Here is a 25,361-nt window from a genome sequence, read left to right as displayed (position 1 = left end):
TCTGTTTCTCTCTGATTAAACCTCTCAAGCACCTTAGAGACCGTGTGATATAACAGACCCTGTTCTTCTTCTGTGGCGTCACTATAGGACACTTACTCTCTATTGCAAGCGCTCCAACACATTGTACAGGGTCTTTAAGCAATCTCAACAGAGCCGGCCAGCTAATCAACCAGCGCAGACTGGGCTCTGGTTTCAGACAGAGGGTGAAAAGAGGAGCTGCAGCACAAGCAGTATGAGAACCACCTGAACATCAGCAGGAGAGGACTCTTTAAAGTAGAGACACTACATACTGATATACACCTGAACATCAGCAGGAGAGGACTCTTTAAAGTAGAGACTCTACATACTGATATACACCTGAACATCAGCAGGAGAGGACTCTTTAAAGTAGAGACTCTACATACTGATATACACCTGAACATCAGCAGGAGAGGACTCTTTAAAGTAGAGACTCTACATACTGATATACACCTGAACATCAGCAGGAGAGGACTCTTTAAAGTAGAGACTCTACATACTGATATACACCTGAACATCAGCAGGAGAGGACTCTTTAAAGTAGAGACACTACATACTGATATACACCTGAACATCAGCAGGAGAGGACTCTTTAAAGTAGAGACTCTACATACTGATATACACCTGAACATCAGCAGGAGAGGACTCTTTAAAGTAGAGACGCTACATACTGATATACACCTGAACATCAGCAGGAGAGGACTCTTTAAAGTAGAGACTCTACATACTGATATACACCTGAACATCAGCAGGAGAGGACTCTTTAAAGTAGAGACGCTACATACTGATATACACCTGAACATCAGCAGGAGAGGACTCTTTAAAGTAGAGACGCTACATACTGATATACACCTGAACATCAGCAGGAGAGGACTCTTTAAAGTAGAGACTCTACATACTGATATACACCTGAACATCAGCAGGAGAGGACTCTTTAAAGTAGAGACTACATACTGATATACACCTGAACATCAGCAGGAGAGGACTCTTTAAAGTAGAGACTCTACATACTGATATACAGCCTGAACATCAGCAGGAGAGGACTCTTTAAAGTAGAGACCTACATACTGATATACACCTGAACATCAGCAGGAGAGGACTCTTTAAAGTAGAGACACTACATACTGATATACACCTGAACATCAGCAGGAGAGGACTCTTTAAAGTAGAGACTCTACATACTGATATACACCTGAACATCAGCAGGAGAGGACTCTTTAAAGTAGAGACTCTACATACTGATATACACCTGAACATCAGCAGGAGAGGACTCTTTAAAGTAGAGACTCTACATACTGATATACACCTGAACATCAGCAGGAGAGGACTCTTTAAAGTAGAGACTCTACATACTGATATACACCTGAACATCAGCAGGAGAGGACTCTTTAAAGTAGAGACGCTACATACTGATATACACCTGAACATCAGCAGGAGAGGACTCTTTAAAGTAGAGACGCTACATACTGATATACACCTGAACATCAGCAGGAGAGGACTCTTTAAAGTAGAGACTCTACATACTGATATACACCTGAACATCAGCAGGAGAGGACTCTTTAAAGTAGAGACGCTACATACTGATATACACCTGAACATCAGCAGGAGAGGACTCTTTAAAGTAGAGACGCTACATACTGATATACACCTGAACATCAGCAGGAGAGGACTCTTTAAAGTAGAGACTCTACATACTGATATACACCTGAACATCAGCAGGAGAGGACTCTTTAAAGTAGAGACTCTACATACTGATATACAGCTGAACATCAGCAGGAGAGGACTCTTTAAAGTAGAGACTCTACATACTGATATACACCTGAACATCAGCAGGAGAGGACTCTTTAAAGTAGAGACACTACATACTGATATACACCTGAACATCAGCAGGAGAGGACTCTTTAAAGTAGAGACGCTACATACTGATATACACCTGAACATCAGCAGGAGAGGACTCTTTAAAGTAGAGACTCTACATACTGATATACACCTGAACATCAGCAGGAGAGGACTCTTTAAAGTAGAGACTCTACATACTGATATACACCTGAACATCAGCAGGAGAGGACTCTTTAAAGTAGAGACAGCTACATACTGATATACACCTGAACATCAGCAGGAGAGGACTCTTTAAAGTAGAGACTCTACATACTGATATACACCTGAACATCAGCAGGAGAGGACTCTTTAAAGTAGAGACACTACATACTGATATACACCTGAACATCAGCAGGAGAGGACTCTTTAAAGTAGAGACTCTACATACTGATATACACCTGAACATCAGCAGGAGAGGACTCTTTAAAGTAGAGACACTACATACTGATATACACCTGAACATCAGCAGGAGAGGACTCTTTAAAGTAGAGACACTACATACTGATATACACCTGAACATCAGCAGGAGAGGACTCTTTAAAGTAGAGACTCTACATACTGATATACACCTGAACATCAGCAGGAGAGGACTCTTTAAAGTAGAGACTCTACATACTGATATACACCTGAACATCAGCAGGAGAGGACTCTTTAAAGTAGAGACGCTACATACTGATATACACCTGAACATCAGCAGGAGAGGACTCTTTAAAGTAGAGACACTACATACTGATATACACCTGAACATCAGCAGGAGAGGACTCTTTAAAGTAGAGACGCTACATACTGATATACACCTGAACATCAGCAGGAGAGGACTCTTTAAAGTAGAGACACTACATACTGATATACACCTGAACATCAGCAGGAGAGGACTCTTTAAAGTAGAGACACTACATACTGATATACACCTGAACATCAGCAGGAGAGGACTCTTTAAAGTAGAGACACTACATACTGATATACACCTGAACATCAGCAGGAGAGGACTCTTTAAAGTAGAGACGCTACATACTGATATACACCTGAACATCAGCAGGAGAGGACTCTTTAAAGTAGAGACTCTACATACTGATATACACCTGAACATCAGCAGGAGAGGACTCTTTAAAGTAGAGACACTACATACTGATATACACCTGAACATCAGCAGGAGAGGACTCTTTAAAGTAGAGACGCTACATACTGATATACACCTGAACATCAGCAGGAGAGGACTCTTTAAAGTAGAGACTCTACATACTGATATACACCTGAACATCAGCAGGAGAGGACTCTTTAAAGTAGAGACTCTCAGAACCAAAGAAAACCTTTTTTTCCATTTGGTTCTAATCCTGTTCCGTATTTACAAGAAAACGCTTTAAATGAGAATGTTGTGCTGCAGCAGGAAACATTGAATACTTTTAATAAAGTTTATTCAAATGTTGTTGCTAGGATGCGGTAAAGTCTCGTTGCTAGGATACAGCAAACCTCAACAACAGCTCAGTGAGTTACTGAGGAGTTTAACCGGTAATTATTCAGGGTTCATCCGTCATTTAGACGGGGTGTTAATCGGTAAGCAGTCCCTGTCTTATCAGGTCCGTTATCTAGTCGGTGTTCAGTCCGTTATCTTGTCGGTGTTTCCCCCGCAGATGGAGATCGTGCTCGGTTATCCGCGGCTCCGTAGTGAGTTCGGCCGGCAGCCCCTGCTCTCGGACCGCCCCGCGGACCTGCTGCTGGATTTGCCTCCGGACCCGAGCCTAGCCCCGCACTTCCTGCTGAAGACTCCCCGGGACCAGGGCCTGCAGGCCGGCAGAGACATGTCCGAGCACCAGGTGAGACCAGCACACATGAATATATAAAGACCAGTACATGGGGCAGCTTTAGCCAACATGGCTCCTTTCCAGCTGTTGACCCGGCCAGATAACAGACAGCCCCAACATCACAGAACATCCAGAGTCGGCGCCAGAGCAGATCTACTGGAGGGGCATTGGGTCATAAAAACTCTTTAGCAGCTTCGAACTCAGCGTCAATTATAGTCGATTGTGACAGATCGAGAATATGCTTCACAGCTGGTAGGAGGGGCATCAATGACCGCTAGGGGGGGCACGGCCCTCGAATGCCCCCCCTTAGCGCCGGCACTGAGAACATCAGCATCAGTTCAACAGAAAGGATGAAAGAGAACAGCAACATGCAAACAACACACGTTACTACATGTCACATATAGCACATCACAATCACAGAAACTAGGGGCAACACCTCACAGCATATCACACACACGCCCTATCCAACACAGACCTGTGTGTGCAGGTGATGTTCCCAGAGCGGGGGGAGCAGTGTGGAGCTGTAAAGGTGGGGGTGTCTTTGATCGGATTGGGCAGAGAGTTCCAGTCTGTCTTTCTGAAACAGAGAGCAATACCCGACCTAAAGTCCTCTTCCTGAAGGGGACTGATACGTCGGCACGTGTGGTGCTTCTACTGGTCAGTCTGGTGTTGCTACGTTGAGTAACCCACGAGATAAGAGGTGTGTGTGTGTGTGGGGGGGGGGGCTGGAGAGAGTTGATTAATGACAATAACACACTGACGCCTACCGGTGAGGTAGGATTTAATCCAACTGAGAGTTAGTGGAGAGAAGTTAAAAGCTGACAGTTTGGACAGAAGGACCTTGTGGTTGAATGTATCAAAAGCTTTGCGTAGATCCAACAATACTGCACCAACAACACCCCCTTAGTCCACCATTGCTCGGACCTTTTCTATGAAAAAGCAGTTGGCTGTTTGGGGAGTAATTTGCCATAAAGCCAAACCGCATGGGATGATGTTGAAATTGACTGTTGTTTAAGAAGGAGACAGGCGGTTCTGATACCTACTTCTCAGCCACCTTGGATACTACAGGTAGGACGCTAATTGGACGGTAGTTGTCGATGCTCAGAGGGTCACCTGACTTGAAAATGGGGGTTACAATTGCAGTCGTCCAGCCACTTTCGAATGTCCCATGTGATACAGATGAGTTGATCATTTAGAGGGCAGACTAGGTCCTCTTGCAGAACCTGCAGCGTTTGTCCTTAGTTAAGTGTTACAGGGGGTCCAGGCTCAAGATTACAGGGGGTCCAGGCTCAGTGTTACAGGGGGTCCAGGCTCAAGATTACAGGGGGTCCAGGCTCAGTGTTACAGGGGGTCCAGGCTCAAGATTACAGGGGGTCCAGGCTCAGTGTTACAGGGGGTCCAGGCTCAAGATTACAGGGGGTCCAGGCTCAAGATTACAGGGGGTCCAGGCTCAGTGTTACAGGGGGTCCAGGCTCAGTGTTACAGGGGGTCCAGGCTCAAGATTACAGGGGGTCCAGGCTCAGTGTTACAGGGGGTCCAGGCTCAGTGTTACAGGGGGTCCAGGCTCAAGATTACAGGGGGTCCAGGCTCAGTGTTACAGGGGGTCCAGGCTCAAGATTACAGGGGGTCCAGGCTCAGTGTTACAGGGGGTCCAGGCTCAAGATTACAGGGGGTCCAGGCTCAGTGTGACAGAGGGGTCCAGGCTCAAGATTACAGGGGGTCCAGGCTCAGTGTTACAGGGGGTCCAGGCTCAAGATTACAGGGGGTCCAGGCTCAGTGTTACAGGGGGTCCAGGCTCAAGATTACAGGGGGTCCAGGCTCAGTGTTACAGGGGGTCCAGGCTCAAGATTACAGGGGGTCCAGGCTCAGTGTGACAGGGGGGTCAAGGCTCAGTGTTACTGTTGGTTTAATGTTGAAATGTTCTTTATTAAGGACCTGTTGTTGTGTCTCCCCCTGCAGGTGAACACGGAGCGTTTTGACTCCGACAGTTTTGGGATAAACCATGTGGAGGGGGGCTGGCCCAAAGATGTGAACCCCCAGGAGATGGAACAGACCATTCGCTTCAGGAAGAAGGTGGAGAAGGACGAGAGCTACGTCAACAGTGTCCTGCAGTTGGGGGGGGTAAGACCTGGTCCTGTAGGGTCCTTTTATGCCTTGCACAGACTACATGACTTTCAAAGTCGTACGGTCGCTTGCCAGTTCACACTACACAACTCGCTCGGGAGTCTTGAAGTCGTTGTGGTGTGCACACTACGCGATTGAACGGCGACAGGGGGTCTCACACTACACGATCTGTCACCAGCAGGGGTGTAGTGGGCGTTGGACGCGGGGGTACGCCGTCCACCCACTTCTCCCGACGTGATATATAAAAAAATAATAAATATAAAATAGCTTACAACTCAAATGTCAATCCGGAGATATTGGCAATGGTGAGAACAACCTACATAAGACATCCCCAGTATCTGTCCGTGACCTATATTGGCTACGACATGAACATAACATGAACATTCGATAATCGTCTGACACTTAAAACAAGACAACAAAAAAAAACAACGAGAACGTGGATGTGATGTATAGCCTATTTTGATTTCAGTGTGGTTAGTGTAGTTATTAAAATGTCAAATCGACAGAAAAGTATTGATTTTTATTTTCGGAAAGATGTCAGCAATGAAATTCAGGAGCCAGAGACGTTGACTGAGCCACAAGCCAGCACCACCACCGAAGTTCCCACATCTTCTGCTAATGCTAGCGCGGAGGTGGTGGGGAGCTCCCATATTTCTATGGGGAGCTCCGACAGCTCACCGTTCGCGATCTGGACTGAGGAGATGTGGAAGAGAAAAAAGGAGGCCTATCCCTGGATCGATGCAAAGGACGGGAAACTGGGCTACAAACAAACAATAATCTATATGACACCTGAAGGAACTGTAGGGGTGATTTGGTTCGGGGAGAGTGAGTGTGGCGAGCAGACAGGGTCTCGGTCAGAAGACCCAAAGGGCAAGGATGCAATGAGGCAAGGAGAAGGCAGGGTTTAATGCAAGAACCAGTATTTATTTTCCCTTTTGGTCTTGATTATTTTGTGTGCTGCATGAGAAAACAAAGAAACAATACAACTACAATTAAATAACGAAGTGGTCAATCAAACAGAGAAACCAACAATCATGTGCAAATACACAATTCAGAACTAAACAGCAAAGGCAACGAACAAGCAACAATCATGTGTGAATACGCAATCCACAACTAAACAGCAAAGTAACAAACAAGCAACAAACAATTCCCACATGGCTCCTAGCACATGTCTGAGAACAAAGGGATCAGCAAAACTACCACAAAGGCATACAAATGAAACAATAAACAATGAATTGACCACTCACGTTAACTTGAAGACGCACACTTCAGGATATGTGGAGGAAACTCAGGACACAGGGTTAAATTGGTGTGCTGGCAGGGAGTGCAAAGGATGAACTAAAGGGTGAGCAGGCTATTTATAGTCTCCGCCCCTTAGCTGGCAGGTGGAGTGGGATTCAGTTTGGCAGATTCACCATATTAGAAAGATAACTGAAAAAAAAGGACGAACATCAGCAGGAGAGGACTCTTTAAAGTAGAGACTCTACATACTGATATACACCTGAACATCAGCAGGAGAGGACTCTTTAAAGTAGAGACACTACATACTGATATACACCTGAACATCAGCAGGAGAGGAACTCTTTAAAGTAGAGACACTACATACTGATATACACCTGAACATCAGCAGGAGAGGACTCTTTAAAGTAGAGACTCTACATACTGATATACACCTGAACATCAGCAGGAGAGGACTCTTTAAAGTAGAGACGCTACATACTGATATACACCTGAACATCAGCAGGAGAGGACTCTTTAAAGTAGAGACGCTACATACTGATATACACCTGAACATCAGCAGGAGAGGACTCTTTAAAGTAGAGACTCTACATACTGATATACACCTGAACATCAGCAGGAGAGGACTCTTTAAAGTAGAGACGCTACATACTGATATACACCTGAACATCAGCAGAGAGGACTCTTTAAAGTAGAGACACTACATACTGATATACACCTGAACATCAGCAGGAGAGGACTCTTTAAAGTAGAGACTCTACATACTGTAACACTGAACATCGCAGGGAGGACCTTTTTAAAGTGAGTCTACATACTGTTACACCAAACCCATCAAGGAAGGACTCTTAAAGAAGGCTCATTGTTTTACACATGAACATCCGTAACGCCTCCTCGTTCGTGTGTCTGGGGGGATGGGGTGGGGGGAAAACACCTGGGCAACAGGCGCAAGTCTCAGGGTGTAAAGGGGAAAGGAGGCCGCCCCGTCCGCAGCTATTTGGGCCCCAGGTCACGAGTGATTGCTGGGTCGGTCTCGCGGGTTGTTTGGGGATGCCCACATTTTTATTGAGGGAGTTCGGTTTGGATTAGTGAAAAAGCCGTAGGGGCACACTCGGGTTTAACCAGGCGCCTGTGGGGGAGTCACCCCAAAAAGGATGGTTGGGAAATGAAAGGTAAGTTCAGACCAAGGTGGGCCAACTGGGGCCCCTCCAAGGCCGCGCTCGTTCAAGTCGGGCTTTGACAACTGTCTTTGGTGACACCCTGGACGGGCCTGACGAATGCACATGAACATGATCTTGGCTGTCATGGCACGTAAGTAGACCACAGTGCCATGGCCCTTTGAGGCTCACAGAAAACACACTCTCGTGTACCCGACGGTCAGCACAGGGCCCTTGCACAGGCAGTTGATGCTTGAGGGTCAGCCATTCCTGTTCCCCACTTCAGCCTTCGGTAAACCCTTAGGGAAATGATGGGGTCACCCACCCCTCGTTTGGTCTTCCACAAGTCCGAACCAGCATTTTGGCCCGGTGGTTTATAAGTAAGTATCCCCGGGGGGTGTATTACTGGCAGAGTGCGATGATTGGGCGGAGTGTGGGAATTGAGGGGTGCCACGGGTTTTTCCCCGGCTACAGGAAGGCAGCTCCAGCGAAAACCCTAAGGTGGTTTCCCGGGGGGTCCCCACTTGAGGAGCCACAAGTCCGTGCTGAATCTTCCCTTGGGGGGAGTTTTTCGAAAAAACGCGGGATCATTATCCCCAGGGGCGAATTTAAAAATCCCCGCGAGACAGTGTGGAACGAAGTTTGTCCAGACGTGCTTTGGCTGTGGCCGAAGAAGGGAAGCTTTGCAGGCAGTTGTCGACATAGAATGCCCTCAACACTGAGTTCATCACTCCTCATCACTCTCTGGGTGCTCTTTGGCTTGACGCTGCAGGGCATAAATGGCGCAACAAGGACTACAAGTTGTACCGAAAGGTAACACCTGCCACTCATAGGTCTTTGGGTAGGTATCTTGAGCCATAGCTCGCCAGAGGAATCTTAGCAGTGGCCTGTCAGCAGGGAGTAGATGAACTTGGTGGAACATAGATTTTATGTCACCACTGATGGCCACGCTGTGCTCACGGAAACGGAGGAGCACGCCAAGAAGAGAGGGACCCAGAGTTGGACCAGGAAGAAGGCTGCGATTCAGATTCAGGCCATGAAGCTGGAAAGAGCAGTTGAACACCAGCCGGTGTTTTTCCACTCGCTTGTCTGATGATGTGATGTGGAACATACCAAGATTCTGAACCTGGCTGATCATCTTTGGGATCCACCTCCTTCACATACTCCATCTCGACCAGTTTCAGGATCTCCTGGTTGCAGATCTCAATGAGCTCAGGGTCCTTCTTCAACCTGCGTTCAGTTCCTCGCAGCCATGGCAACAAGTTATGGGTTGAAGAGGTTAGCCGTGGACTGTTCGGTGCTCTGAGCAATGGGGTAGCATATCGAGACACTCCACCTGCTTCTTTCACTGCAGTTTTCGTCTCGAGCAGCTCCAGGCAATAATGATCCTGCTTAGAGCGGGTTACTTCCTTCTCCTTACGGTGTGGAAAGGAATCGAGTCTCCACAGTCCTCTCCACATTCTCCATCAACTCAGCAGTAGCTGGGCAGGATACAGTGTTGCAGAGTGTGAACAAGGCTTGTACATCAGAAGTCTGAAGTCGAGGTAAGGCATTGGCTGGGCCCTGAACAGCCCAACCCAAGGCAGTATGGACGGCGATGGGTCCCCATAAGGTCCCATGTGGACAGGCTCTTTGGGCACCAACAAGTGGGAATGATCTGAGCCTATCAGGATCAGCGGCCGGGCTTGGACAAAGTCCGGTAAGGGTAGGCCTCGTAAGTGGGAATACTCCCTCTGCAGGTCAGAGGCGGGACAGGAATGCTCAGCCAAGTTGAGGACAGGAGCAGTAAAGGCATTGGCTATAAGGAATTTGATTTTCTTCTGGCTCACTGGGGAGATTGAACAGGAGATTGTCTCACCACTTATGGGAATCACCTCATGACGCACAGTTCTGAGATTCAGGACCTCTTCTGGTCCTTTTAGTTGCAGCTGGGACACTGCAGAGGTTAGGATGATCGTTCTTCTGAACCATCGTCAAGTATGGCATATGTCTTCAGCCTCTGCCGGCCATTGATCAAGAAAATTGGGACTACCTTCAACATCACACGGGGAGATCTGTTTGGCTGATCCATGTACAGAGTGTCTGCAGAACAAGGTGCACGGACGAGCAGATTGAGGGTGTTTCCCGGTGCTGATTTCTCTGAGCCATGGGGGCCTTTAGATGTTGACGGTTGAGGTATGATGTTATGCAGGATGGTGAGATGCAACTCTTTGCAGACATTGCAAGGCTTTTTGAGGGTGCAATTATCTGGCTTATGACAGCGGGCACATCTGTAGCAACGATCATTCCTCTCTATCCAGGTTCTCAGTTGTGACGGGCTAAATTCTTTAACTTTCGGGCAAGTTCCCAGGAAGTGTTCCTTGTTGTTACAGTATGGACAAAAAGGTTGGAACTTGGGTTTCCCATGGATTGTCATCCCCCTTCCATGGCTTGGTTGAACATCAGGCTGGCTCTCCACAGTGGCGGTGTTGCTCAGGTACATCGTGGTCGGCGTCGCCCTTCTCCCCAGGTTCTTCTGGACTGGCTCTCGTCTCTCCACTGACGCAGGTCCCGAGACTTGTTGGGCAATACTCTTGGCCCGGGCTTTAACCTTGAGCCATGCTGAAAAATCTTCCAAGGTGTATGATTGTTCTGAACCCTCTTTCAAGATGCCACGAAGCAAACAGTGCTCAATGAAACTGTCTCGGTTTTGAATGGGGAGCTTGGCAAGAAGCCTGTCTACGTGAGAGCCACACCGTAACTCACTTCCGTCTGCACCTTCCACTGACCTCAGCATGCCAATCAATGAATGTACAGAAAGAGCGAAGTCCTGGAAAGCGTTGCTGTCACCAAGTCTGACAGGTGGTGAATTGAGGATGCTAGCTATTTCACTTTGGACCAACTGCCGTGGCTGGCCATACTTTGCCTTAAGGGCAGCAAGAGCGGAAGTGTAGGGAGTTGAGGCGTGCATATAGGACTTTGCCAGTTTGTATGCACTTGGCAGCCTCAAGTGATCCATAAGGACCTGAAACTTGTACTGTTCAGAAAGGTGAGCGTGGATATCTAAGAGATTCTCCAACGCCATGGTAAGCAGAACAAAGTCACTTTCCCTTTCCGCTCTCAAAATAAGGCAATCTTGGCTTCGGGATGCCAAAGGCAGTCGCTACTAAAAGCTCCAGTATACTAGCGCCCTCTGATACCCTCTCAATGGGGTTAGGCAAGGAAAGAGGTGCAGGTTTCTCACGAACCGGATCTGAAGGCCTCTGACTCCTGGCCGGACGAGGTGCGGTCCGTTGACGTCCAGGTCGGCCGTCAAACCTACACCAGACCAGTGTGTCGTCTGATGGTGCTTCCAGAGTTGGAAGAAGAGTGAGTCTTTCTTTCAGGAGGAATTGATCCCAATTCCGGGGCGGCTATGAAAAGACTCCCTGGATTTTCGTCCTTTTTTTTCTTCCTCCTCGACTGTCGTCTCTTCCTCCTCCACTCCTCGTTCCTCAGCGGCTGTGTTCTCTCTCAGCGTCTGATCAGGGTTTTCATGGTCATCCGCCTGGACATCAACAGCACCTGGGGGTGGAGGCGGCAGTACGGCTGCGTGGCTGTGACGAGGGAGGCTTTTGGGCTGGCTGGAGAGTTTCCCATCAGGATCCAGGAAGCCATAGCGGTCAGGTGGACGTCTCTCTCGTGCTTCTCCAAGTTTCCTCCTCTCATCGACCATGGCCGCCTGTTGTGGGGTGAGCTCCACCTGTTGGCTCCTGCGTGAGCTTCGGGAGCTTCCACTAGCATAAGTGGAGCTAGAAGAGAAGGCCGTCTTCGACCTTGGTGGTGGCTCACGCTTGTCGCTCTTGCCCCTGGATCTGCCAGGTCTCACATCTCTCAGGTGGATCGGAGCAGATGCTGGCTGTGTAGCTGGCTGTGGAGCGGGCAGTGGAGCGGGCAGTGGAGCGGGCTGAAGAGCTGCTGATTCAAGCTGGACATAGTCGTGGGTAACTTCATAGTCCTCTTCTTCCAACTCTGGAAGCACCATCAGACGACACACTGGTCTGGTGTAGGTTTGAACATAACATGAACATTCGATAATCGTCTGACACTTAAAACAAGACAACAAAAAAAAACAACGAGAACGTGGATGTGATGTATAGCCTATTTTGATTTCAGTGTGGTTAGTGTAGTTATTAAAATGTCAAATCGACAGAAAAGTATTGATTTTTATTTTCGGAAAGATGTCAGCAATGAAATTCAGGAGCCAGAGACGTTGACTGAGCCACAAGCCAGCACCACCACCGAAGTTCCACATCTTCTGCTAATGCTAGCGCGGAGGTGGTGGGGAGCTCCCATATTTCTATGGGGAGCTCCGACAGCTCACCGTTCGCGATCTGGACTGAGGAGATGTGGAAGAGAAAAAAGGAGGCCTATCCCTGGATCGATGCAAAGGACGGGAAACTGGGCTACAAACAAACAATAATCTATATGACACCTGTGTGTATTTCTGCATGTTAAGCTGAATATATGTATGGCTTTTTGGGTGGGAGTGTGTGTGTGTGTGTGTGTGTGTGTGTGTGTGTGTGTGTGTGTGTGTGTGTGTGTGTGTGTGTGTGTGTGTGTGTGTGTGTGTGTTTGGGGGGTGACGTCACAAATAGCGTACCCTCACTTAAAAAATCCCCACTACACCACTGGTCACCAGGAGAAATCCCCGAGGAGTCTGTCTGGTCTCCAAACTACGTTTTCTCACGAAAACACGCGAGAAGTGACGCGGGAAATGACGCGAGAAGTGACGCGGGAAATGACGCGAGAAGTGACGCGGGAAATGACGCGAGAAGTGACGCGGGAAATGACGCGAGAAGTGACGCGGGAAATGACGCGAGAAGTGACGCGGGAAATGACCCGGGGTTCGAACGTTATTATATTTACCTAGAAACTGTCAATCAGTTACTTTGCTTAAGCTTGTTAGCACATCAGCTAACGTTACCTTCAGTGAACTGTGTAGCCTAGGGTGACCAAACGTCCTCTTTTGCCCGGACATGTCCTCTTTTTACGTCCTGTCCGGAGCGTCCGGGGGGGTTTTATAAATTCATGAAAACGCCCGGTTTTCACTGTTGGGACCATTAAGCGTGTACTTAAATTGACTGGCGCTTCCCCCCACCCCCCAACAATCGCAAGTGTCCTCTTTTTCGCCACCTCAAATCTGGTCACCCTAGTGTAGCCTAGCTACAACTTTCCAGTTCAAGGCTTCAAACAGCTGGGTCGACTTGGTGTGCAGGACAACGCTTCTTCTCTTTAGAAAGCTGTGCAGCTTCTCCCCGGGGCTCTTCCTCAGCCCGTGTCTTGCGCTCTCATTGGCTGTAGCTCGTGAGCGAACCATTAGCAGGCACAACCCTTTTCACACTACAGGATTTGGACTCACAGGTCCAGATATTTAGCTTGCTAGATATCTGTCGGGCGTCGGGGAGGCCTTGGGGAGTCTCTCTCCTCGCTCTTGAGCAGTTCACACATAATGATCAAACGTCGACTGCCGAGCGCCGATTTAATGCCGATTTAGTGCCAATTCGGCCCCGAGCTCCAAAATCCGTATGGGAGCGGCCGATTGGGCTAAAAATTCTGTAGTGTGAACTTGGCATAAGTCTTGTAGGGTTCTGAGGGACCACATACTGTCCTGTTATTCCACTTACAGCCCTGTTAGTCCACATACTGTCCTGTTAGTCCACTTACAGCCCTGTTAGTCCACATACTGTCCTGTTAGTCCACTTACAGCCCTGTTAGTCCACATACTGTCCTGTTATTCCACTTACAGCCCTGTTAGTCCACATACAGTCCTGTTAGTCCACATACAGTCCTGTTATTCCACATACAGTCCTGTTAGTCCACTTACAGCCCTGTTAGTCCACATACAGTCCTGTTAGTCCACATACAGTCCTGTTAGTCCACATACAGTCCTGTTATTCCACTTACAGCCCTGTTAGTCCACATACAGTCCTGTTAGTCCACTTACAGCCCTGTTAGTCCACATACAGTCCTGTTAGTCCACATACAGTCCTGTTAGTCCACATACTGTCCTGTTATTCCACTTACAGCCCTGTTAGTCCACATACTGTCCTGTTAGTCCACTTACAGCCCTGTTAGTCCACATACTGTCCTGTTATTCCACTTACAGCCCTGTTAGTCCACATACTGTCCTGTTAGTCCACATACAGTCCTGTTAGTCCACATACAGTCCTGTTAGTCCACATACAGTCCTGTTAGTCCACTTACAGCCCTGTTAGTCCACATACAGTCCTGTTAGTCCACATACAGTCCTGTTAGTCCACATACAGTCCTGTTATTCCACTTACAGCCCTGTTAGTCCACATACAGTCCTGTTAGTCCACTTACAGCCCTGTTAGTCCACATACTGTCCTGTTATTCCACTTACAGCCCTGTTAGTCCACATACAGTCCTGTTAGTCCACATACAGTCCTGTTAGTCCACATACAGTCCTGTTAGTCCACTTACAGCCCTGTTAGTCCACTTACAGCCCTGTTAGTCCACATACAGTCCTGTTAGTCCACATACAGTCCTGTTAGTCCACTTACAGCCCTGTTAGTCCACATACAGTCCTGTTAGTCCACTTACAGCCCTGTTAGTCCACTTACAGCCCTGTTAGTCCACATACAGTCCTGTTAGTCCACATACAGTCCTGTTAGTCCACTTACAGCCCTGTTAGTCCACATACAGTCCTGTTAGTCCACTTACAGCCCTGTTAGTCCACATATACTGTCCTGTTAGTCCACATATGTTCCTGATAGTCCACATATACTGTCCTGTTAGTCCACATACAGTCCTGTTAGTCCACATATGTTCCTGATAGTCCACATATACTGTCCTGTTAGTCCACATATGGTCCTGATAGTCCACATATACTGTCCTGTTAGTCCACATATGGTCCTGTGAGTCCATATATGGTCTTGATAGTCCTGATAGTCCTGATATGTGGTCTCTTTCAAGGTGATGGAGCACTGCATCCGACAGAATAACGCTGTAGACCTGTATCAGGAGTACTTTGAGGATGAGGACGAGGTGGAGGAGAACCAGGAGCCGCCGTCAGCCAAGACCATCAACGTGTTCAGGTACCAGCTAACACTGGAACTGGGTTCTTTGCTCCTCAGTGTTTTATATTTGAATGCAGCAATTATAGTCAGTACTTTGACTTTTCATGAGCATCATAAGCATCATGAGCATCGTTAGCCTCTTTAGCATGATTAGCACCATGAGTAACTTTACCCCCATTAGCATAATTAGCATCATGAGCATAGTTAGCCTCATTAGCATGATTAGCACCATGAGTAACTTTACCCCCAGTATCATAATTAGCATCATGAGCATCGCTAGCCCCATTAGCATAATTAGCATTATGAGCATGTTATTACACTGTGTATATATCTATATATTAATGTGGTGTATGTGGTGGTGGTGTGTTCAGGGACCCTAACAACATGAAGCGCACTGTCTCCTCGCTCTCCTGGCAGCCTGATGGAGGACAGAAACTAGCTGCTGCTTACTGCTGTCTCACCTACCAGAGGACTGGAGACCTGGACCTGCACTCATACATCTGGGACATAGGTGAGGGAAACAGACAGACAGACAGACAGACAGACAGACAGACAGACAGACAGACAGACAGACAGACAGACAGACAGACAGACAGACAGACAGACAGACAGACAGACAGACAGACAGGTGTCCTGGAGGAATACAGATCCTCCAGGGACAGGACCTGTAGACCGTGTTTTTAGGAAAGTCCGGAGGTGGTCCAGACCAGACTGTGTTTGTGTTTCAGAGAATCCCAACAGACCAGATTTGTCCCTGAAGGCATCATCCCCCCTCATCTGTCTGGAGTACAACCCTAAAGACCCTCACACTCTGGTAGGGGGGGGGTACAACGGGCAGATAGGTGAGTACACACACACACACACACACACACACACACACACACACACACACACACACACACACACACACACACACACACACACACACACACACACACACATACACACATACACAAACACACACAAACACTTATTCAGACACACACTGATGTCCCTCCCCCTCAGGTTTCTGGGACTCCCGTAGAGGCAGCCAGCCAGTGGACGTCTCCTCTGTGGAGCAGAGTCACAGAGACCCGGTCTATAAGACCATCTGGTTACAGACCAAGACCGGGACAGACCTGTTTTCCACCTCTACTGACGGACAGGTAACAGATAGGAGGCGGGGCTTAAGGGAAACTAACCTGTGCCCTATTGGTCTACAGTTTACTATAGTATATAGAGTAATAGATTACTGTGTCCTCAGGTCCTCTGGTGGGACGTCCGCCGTCTCTCTGAACCCACAGACCGTCTGATTTTGGACCCGGGGAGGGGGGGGAACCTGGACAGAGCACTGGGGGGGGTCAGCCTGGAGTTTGAGCCCACCATGGTGAGGGGGGGGGGGCATTTTTTATGAGATTACAATGTGTTAACGGGGGGGGGCAAAGTGTTAACATGTTTACAATGTGTTTACAGAGGGGGGGCACCTCTGGTTTGGAGGAGGGTCTTAATTGTGGTGATTGTGACTGTTGGATGTGTGGGGGGGAGGGAGTTCCAGAGTCTGTGAGCAGTGCAGCTAAAAACCAGAGCCCTCAAGAGGACGAGGCGTGGGGGGAACGGTAAGCAGGCCAACAGAGGAGGAGCGGAGGGAGGGGGCGTACTCCTAAAGGAGGTTAGCCAGATAGCAGGGGTCCAGGTTGTGGAGGGCTTTGTAGGTGTGCAGAAGGTTTAATTTCCTCCTCCCCCCAGCCCACTAAGTTCCTGGTCGGGACGGAGCAGGGGGGGGTGCTGTCCTGCAACAGGAAGGCAAAGACGTCCTCGGAGAAACTGGTCTGTTGCTATGAGGGACATCTGGGCCCTGTCTATGCCCTGCAGAGGAACCCCTTCTTCCCCAAGAACTTCCTGTCTGTGGGGGACTGGACAGCCAGGGTCTGGACCGAGGACATCCGGGAGTCCTGCATCCTGTGGACTAGGTCTGTCCTCCTATCTGTCCTGCATTCTGTGGACCAGGACTTTCCTGGTCCACAGAAAGACCACTGCGCACTTTCTGTGCTTACCTGTCTGTCCTCACCTTTCTGTCTCTCTTGTATATCTCACCTGTCTTCAGGTATCAGACGTCCTACCTGACGGACGGCTGCTGGAGTCCTGTCCGTCCCTCTGTCTTCTTCACGGTGAATATGGACGGCATGTTGGACGTTTGGGACATCCTGTTCAAACAGAACGATCCCACACTGAGTCTCAAGGTACACCTGTCCACCTTTCCTCCTGTCCACCGGTCCTCCTGTTCACCTGTCCTCCTATCTACCTGTCCTCGTGTCCACCTGTCCTTCCGTGCACCTGTCCACCTGTCCTCCTGTCCACCTGTCAACCTGTCCACATACAAGTTTATTTTCCACTGAGCAGAAATCCAGTTCTCTTTACGCAGACATGTTTCCTGAGTTTCCCTTAAGCCCCGCCTCCGATTGTTAAGCCCCACTTCCCACCATTAAGCCCCTCAGGTGTGTTTGTGTGTGTGTTTTCAGGTATGTGATGAGGCTCTGTACAGTCTGCGTCTCCAGGACAACGGGCGGTTGTTGGCGTGTGGCAGTGAAGGGGGCGGAGCCTCTCTGCTGGAGCTGAGCAGCGGCCTGAGAACCAATCAGAGCAACGAGAAGAACCTGCTGGCTGCTGTGAGAACTACACTTTATTCTTAATATAACTCTTCTTCTTCTTCTTCTTCTTCTTCTTCTTCTTCTTCTTCTTCTTCTTCTTCTTCTTCTTCTTCTTCTTCTTCTTCTTCTTCTTCTTCTTATTATTACAATTATTACAATTATTACAATTATTATTATTAATGTCTGGGACCAGAGGTTGGCGAAGACCCTATTGTAATCGCTCGCAAATTATGCACACCTTTCATAAATGATGCACATAGAATTAAAATAATAATGTTATCACTGGCATGGCGAGCGACAACCATGCAAAACACACAAAAAACAGGGAAAACGACGGGCAACAGGAAGTATCAGTCAAACACAGGAAGTAGTAGAGTCACAAACAGGAAGTAACAGAGTCAAACAGGAAGTAACAGTCACAAACAGGAAGTAGCAGTCAAAGACAGGAAGTAGCAATCAAAGACAGGAAGTAACAGTCACAAACAGGAAGTAACAGTCACAAACAGGAAGTAGCAGTCACAAACAGGAAGTAGCAGTCAAAGACAGGAAGTAGCAGTCAAAGACAGGAAGTAGCAGTCAAAGACAGGAAGTAATAGAGTCACAAACAGGAAGTATCAGTCAAAGACAGGAAGTATCAGTCAAAGACAGGAAGTAACAGAGTCACAAACAGGAAGTAGCAGTCAAAGACAGGAAGTAGCAGTCAAAGACAGGAAGTAAGAGTCACAAACAGGAAGTAGCAGTCACAAACAGGAAGTAGCAGTCAAAGACAGGAAGTAGCAGTCAAAGACAGGAAGTAGCAGTCAAAGACAGGAAGTAGCAGTCACAAGACAGGAAGTAACAGTCACAAACAGGAAGTAGCAGTCACAAACAGGAAGTAGCAGTCAAAGACAGGAAGTAGCAGTCAAAGACAGGAAGTAGCAATCAAAGACAGGAAGTAACAGTCACAAACAGGAAGTAGCAGTCACAAACAGGAAGTAGCAGTCAAAGACAGGAAGTAGCAGTCAAAGACAGGAAGTAGCAGTCAAAGACAGGAAGTAATAGAGTCACAAACAGGAAGTATCAGTCAAAGACAGGAAGTATCAGTCAAAGACAGGAAGTAACAGAGTCACAAACAGGAAGTAGCAGTCAAAGACAGGAAGTAGCAGTCAAAGACAGGAAGTAAGAGTCACAAACAGGAAGTAGCAGTCACAAACAGGAAGTAACAGAGTCACAAACAGGAAGTAGCAGTCACAATGAAGTAGCAGTCACAAACAGGAAGTAGCAGTCACAAACAGGAAGTAGCAGTCAAAGACAGGAACAACATGGCAATATGCTGTTGCCATAGAAACCCAATGCTCGCCATGAAACAGGGTTATCTCATAACTTTAGTTGAACATGCTCCAAACGGCCCAAAACTTCACGTTTGATAATGATGCAGACCTCAAGAAACCTATGCCTATTATGGGGTGTCATCATATGCCGTTACCATGGCGACAGATCACTTGTCATGTTTATGTTACAGCTGTAACTCCTAAGTACATTTTCAGATCGGCCAGACACTTCCCACGTTTGCTAACGGCAGAGTCCTCGAGACACCTTTGTCAAGTGGCGACATGCAGACGACAGTGAACCTGCGTGTATCGTCAAAGACCTGCTCATCGCTGCTCGCAGCTTTAATTGTTATTCTTATGATTATATGTTGTTGTTGTTGTTGTTATATTTAGCTCAGGTTATATTATCATTACATGGATTATAGGCTGAGTCGGTTTGAAACACGACGACCAATCACAGCCTGAGATCTGCTTCCTGTTTACATTTATCTGTGCTCTTATTGGTCAAAGGATGAGAACTATAATAATGACCATAATAACAACAACAATAGTATTTCAAATAAACATAATTAGAAATAATAAACAATATAAATAGAAAGTAAAACATATATGTAATAATAAACATATTTCCCCCCCTCAGATGCTGGAGCGGGAGACCAAGAGGGAGCGGGTTCTGGAGGCCCGGCAGAAGGAGGTCCGTCTGAAGGAGAAGAGCCGGTCTGAGGAGGAGGTGGGGGGCGTTCTGGAGGCCCGGCAGAGGGAGGTCCGACTGAAGGAGAAATGCCGGTCTGAGGAGGAGGGGGGGGGGTTGGGGGGGGCAGGACGGAGAGGAGAATACTCAACAGCTGATCAGCCAGGCAGAAACACATTTCTACTGCCTCACCCAGAGGGGGGGGGTGAGACACACTCACTCACACAGTCTGATTCAGAATAACCCTCAGAGAAAATGAAACTTCAAATTACTTTGTTTTATTTCAGGAAAAAGAAGTGTTTGAGGAGAAGGGAGTGAAGGAGGAGAAGAAGGACTGAAGACATATTTATAACATATGTTCTATAAAAACTACGTTTATGTTCAATGAATAAAGATTGAGGATCAAAATGAGTTTTCATGTCTCTTTTGTCCATAATTACATTTTTAATATTTAGATGACTTTATGCTTCTAGTCCTCCAATAATCTGAATATCTGTGATATAATATAAAAGTATAATTCTTTATAAAACCAAGCAGTTCCACTAAAACTCCAGGTCATATATATATAAATAAATATATGTATATAAATATATAGATGTGTATATATATATACACATCTATATATTTATATACATATATATATATATAAATATATAGATGTGTATATATATACATATATATACACATCTATATATTTATATATTGTATAATATTTGGCACATAATGGTGTTTATCTGGCCAAGAGCCGAGGAGGGGAAACATTTGAAAGGAGAACGGGTCTGACGCAGCAGGTGACGTAATGTCCTGGCATAAGCACGTTTACGTCTGACATACACACGCTGGGTTTTGAACCCGGAAGTGATCTCGCAGTGTTTACATCCCGTCTTTGTTCCGATAAGACAGCAACAACAACAACACCATGTCCAAGAGACGGTGCAGACTCTCCGGGACCAGCAGGAAAACTGATAAGATCCAGACCCACGATGAGACCAGGCGCACCGGGACCCGGACGACCAGATCCAGGACCCCAGATGAGACCCGATCCCTGCGGGCTCTGGTGCAGCACGCGCTCTCTGTGGTCGCCGCGGAGGTGCTGCTGCTGCTGGAGGAGCGCGTGCTGGAGGGCCTGAAGCAGCGGGTCACAGAGAGGATCACCGCCGCTGTGGAGATCATCTTCACCGGGTTCACAGCCTCCAGAGGGGGGGGGGGCGGAGGAACCACCAGGGAAAGGGCCGAGTCCGGATGAAAGTAATAATACTTACATCATTATAGTTTAAAGTGTGTGTGTGTGTGTGTGTGTGTGTGTGTGTGTGTGTGTGTGTGTGTGTGTGTGTGTGTGTGTGTGTGTGTGTGTGTGTGTGTGTGTGTGTGTGTGTGTGTGACGAATAGTTTGATGTATAAAAAGGCAGAGGGTGACATAATTATAACCCTGTCTGAGAGATTCAGGTTCAGTCTCCAGTTTACATCATTGTAAGTTTCTCTTTCTTTTAATGCAGTAATACTGTGATACTGCAGTAATACTGTAATACTGTGATACTGCAGTAATACTGTAATACTGTGATACTGTGATACTGCAGTAATACTGTGATACTGTGATACTGCAGTAATACTGTAATACTGTGATACTGCAGTAATACTGTAATACTGTGATACTGTGATACTGCAGTAATACTGTAATACTGTGATACTGCATTAATACTGTAATACTGTGATACTGTGATACTGTAATACTGCAGTAATACTGTAATACTGTGATACTGTGATACTGCAGTAATACTGTAATACTGTGATACTGTAATACTGTAATACTGTGATACTGTAATACTGTAATACTGTGATACTGTGATACTGCAGTAATACTGTAATACTGTGATACTGTAATACTGTAATACTGCAGTAATACTGTAATACTGTGATACTGTAATACTGTAATACTGTGATACTGTGATACTGCAGTAATACTGTAATACTGTGATACTGTAATACTGCAGTAATACTGTGATACTGCAGTAATACTGTAATACTGTAGTAATGTGATACTGCAGTAATACTGTAATACTGTGATACTGTAATACTGCAGTAATACTGTAATACTGTAATACTGTGATACTGCAGTAATACTGTAATACTGCAGTAATACTGTAATACTGTAATACTGCAGTAATACTGTAATACTGTGATACTGCAGTAATACTGTAATACTGTGATACTGTAATACTGCAGTAATACTGTAATACTGTGATACTGTAATACTGTGATACTGTATATACTGCAGTAATACTGTAATACTGTAATACTGTGATACTGTGATACTGTAATACTGTGATACTGTAATACTGTAATACTGCAGTAATACTGTAATACTGCAGTAATGTACTGTAATACTGCAGTAATACTGTAATACTGTAGTAATGTACTGTAATACTGCAGTAATGTACTGTAATACTGTAATACTGCAGTAATGTACTGTGATACTGTAATACTGTAATACTGTGATACTGTAATACTGTAATACTGTGATACTGTAATACTGCAGTAATGTACTGTGATACTGTAATACTGTAATACTGTGATACTGTAATACTGTAATACTGTGATACTGTAATACTGCAGTAATACAGTATCACAGTATCACAGTATTACAGTACATTACTGCAGTATTGCAGTATCACAGTATTGCAGTATCACAGTATTACAGTATTACAGTAATACAGTATCACAGTACATTACTGCAGTATTGCAGTACGTATCACAGTATTGCAGTATCACAGTATTACAGTATTACAGTACATTACTGCAGTATTACAGTATCACAGTATTACAGTATCACAGTACATTACTGCAGTATTGCAGTATCACAGTATTGCAGTATCACAGTATTACAGTATTACAGTATCACAGTATCACAGTACATTACTGCAGTATTGCAGTATCACAGTATTGCAGTATCACAGTATTACAGTACATTACTGCAGTATTGCAGTATTACAGTATCACAGTATTACAGTATTACAGTATTACAGTATTACAGTACATTACTGCAGTATCGCAGTATCACAGTATCACAGTATCACAGTATCACAGTATCACAGTATTACAGTATTACAGTATCACAGTATTACAGTATTACAGTATTACAGTACATTACTGCAGTATTGCAGTATCACAGTATTGCAGTATCACAGTATTACAGTATTACAGTATCACAGTATTACAGTACATTACTGCAGTATTACAGTATCACAGTATTACAGTATCACAGTATCACAGTATTACAGTATCACAGTATTACAGTACATTACTGCAGTATTGCAGTATCACAGTATTGCAGTATCACAGTATTACAGTATTACAGTACATTACTGCAGTATTGCAGTATTACAGTATCACAGTATCACAGTATTACAGTATTACAGTATTACAGTACATTACTGCAGTATTACAGTATTACAGTATTACAGTATTACAGTATCACAGTATTACAGTACATTACTGCAGTATTGCAGTATCACAGTATTGCAGTATCACAGTATTACAGTATTACAGTATCACAGTACATTACTGCAGTATTGCAGTATCACAGTATTACAGTATCACAGTATCACAGTATTACAGTATCACAGTATTACAGTACATTACTGCAGTATTGCAGTATCACAGTATTACAGTATCACAGTACATTACTGCAGTATTGCAGTATCACAGTATTACAGTATCACAGTATCACAGTACATTACTGCAGTATTGCAGTATCACAGTATTACAGTATCACAGTATTACAGTATCACAGTATTGCAGTATCACAGTATTACAGTATCACAGTATCACAGTATCACAGTATTACAGTATCACAGTATCACAGTATTACAGTATCACAGTATTACAGTATTACAGTATCACAGTATTACAGTATATCAAGTCAAAGTCCACTTTATTGTCAAAGTCTCCACATGTGTTGTACATACAGAACATTGGAATACTGCTTCTGGCAGTCCCACAGTGAAATAAAAAAGAACATCTAACATAAAAAGATAAGAGCCTAGAAAAAAAGGGGGGGTAAAAAGGGGGGGTAAAAAGGGGTATACAAAACAAAACCTAAGTAATATATACATATGTTAGACACCATCAACACAGTGTGACGGTGGTGCAGGTGGGTCTTTAGGGCAAAGTACATTTTCAGTAGCAGCGGAGAATAGAAGGTGACTGGTGCTGGATGAGGGACGGGTGTGTGAGGGAGGGGGATTCATGTCCTGCTACATTTCCATTGAGGCTGTGGGGAAAGGTGGGTGGGACGGAGGGCGGAGAGGTCAGGGGAGAGATGGGAGCGGGGGTAGAGGGAGATGAGAGAGAGAGAGAGGGAGGGGGAGAGAGACGGAGGGACGGAGAGAGGGGGAGCGAGAGGAGAGAGGGAGGGAGGGAGAGAGGGAGGGATGGAGGACAGAGAGACAGAGGATTGAGGGAGGGACGGAGGATAGAGAGAGAGCGAGAGATGGAGGGAGAGAGGGAGAGTGAGAGGAGAGAGGGAGGGAGGGAAGAAGCTGTTCCTCAGCCTGGTGGAGCTCGAGCGGAGGCTGCGGAACCTTCCCTCTGAAGGCAGGAGGCTGAAGAGGCTGTTGGAGGGGTGGGTGGGGTCCCCCGGAATGCCGAGTGCTTTGCGGGTGAGGCGGGTGCTGTAGATGTCTTGTAGTGTAGGGAGTGAGACCCCGATGATCCTGTGGGCAGAGTTCACGATGCGCTGCAGGCAGTTGCGGTTGGAGGCGGTGCAGCTTCCAAACCACAGTGTGATGCAGCTGCTGAGGATGCTCTCAGTGGCGCCTTGGTAGAATGAGAGCATGACGGGGGGGGCGCTGCTGATGAAGTAGAGGCGCTGCTGGGCCTTCTTTGCCACTGCAGTGGTGTTGTTGTTCCAGGTGAGGTCGTCTGTGATGGTCACACCCAGGAATTTGGTGCTGCTCACCTGCTCCACAGCAGCACCACTGATGGTCAGAGGGAGGGGGGGTTGGGGGTGGGTTCTCCTGAAGTCAACAACAACCTCCTTTGTTTTCCCCACATCGAGGAAGAGGTTGTTACCTTGGCACCAACGGGCTGCTGGTTCACTTCCTTCCTGTAGTTAGTCTCATCGTTGTGGCTGATGAGACCCACCACGGTGGCGTCGTCAGCGACCTTCACGATGTGGTTGGAGCTGTAGCTGGGTTTGCAGTCGTGGGTTTCTGCACAGTTGTCTCGTTCTGTGCTTCGAAGCGTGCAAAGAAGCCGTTGAGTTTGTTGAGCAGGGAGGTGTGACTTTCACAGGTCTGCGGTGGTAGTTTGTAGTCCGTTATGGTCCTAATACCCTGCCACAGGCTCCATGAGTCCCTGCTGTCTTTGAAATGTCCTGTGATTTTCCTGGTGTACAGACGTTTAGCTTTCCTGATGCCACGGCACAGGTCAGCCCTGGCTGCTCTCAGCCCAGCTGGG

The 25,361-nt window shown here is 46.6% G+C and overlaps 1 protein-coding gene across 2 annotated transcripts; it reads left to right on the top strand.

Annotated features, from left to right (window-relative positions):
* The first annotated feature begins 3,358 nt into the window (after positions 1 to 3,358).
* dnai2b (dynein, axonemal, intermediate chain 2b) lies at positions 3,359 to 20,312 on the top strand. Of its 2 annotated transcripts, none has more exons than XM_063898427.1 (12): positions 3,359 to 3,450; positions 3,528 to 3,710; positions 5,658 to 5,819; positions 15,173 to 15,294; positions 15,648 to 15,787; positions 16,005 to 16,118; positions 16,282 to 16,421; positions 16,520 to 16,642; positions 17,002 to 17,225; positions 17,360 to 17,495; positions 17,775 to 17,921; positions 19,854 to 20,306. In XM_063898427.1, exons 2-12 carry the CDS (start codon positions 3,528 to 3,530, stop codon positions 20,145 to 20,147), a joined length of 1,785 nt encoding a protein of 594 aa, XP_063754497.1. In that variant the 5' UTR covers positions 3,359 to 3,450; the 3' UTR covers positions 20,148 to 20,306. The 2 variants fall into 2 exon arrangements, with proteins under 2 accessions (XP_063754497.1, XP_063754498.1); XM_063898428.1 differs by having other exon boundaries at positions 3,431 to 3,710; positions 19,854 to 20,109; positions 20,192 to 20,312.
* Positions 20,313 to 25,361: the final 5,049 nt, after the last annotated feature.

This window comes from Eleginops maclovinus, chromosome 13 (assembly GCF_036324505.1).
Source record: "Eleginops maclovinus isolate JMC-PN-2008 ecotype Puerto Natales chromosome 13, JC_Emac_rtc_rv5, whole genome shotgun sequence".
In the NCBI taxonomy this organism is placed as follows: domain Eukaryota; kingdom Metazoa; phylum Chordata; class Actinopteri; order Perciformes; family Eleginopidae; genus Eleginops; species Eleginops maclovinus.
This window is presented reverse-complemented; position numbering and strand designations above follow the sequence as displayed.

Excerpts from the sequence above, each read along its gene's own strand:
- dnai2b (XM_063898427.1), top strand. The coding sequence starts at position 3,528 with ATGGAGATCGTGCTCGGTTATCCGCGGCTCCGTAGTGAGTTCGGCCGG. Across the intron at positions 17,226-17,359 it reads TCCTGCATCCTGTGGACTAG|GTATCAGACGTCCTACCTGA; the intron begins GTCTGTCCTCCT and ends ACCTGTCTTCAG. Across the intron at positions 17,496-17,774 it reads ATCCCACACTGAGTCTCAAG|GTATGTGATGAGGCTCTGTA; the intron begins GTACACCTGTCC and ends GTGTGTTTTCAG.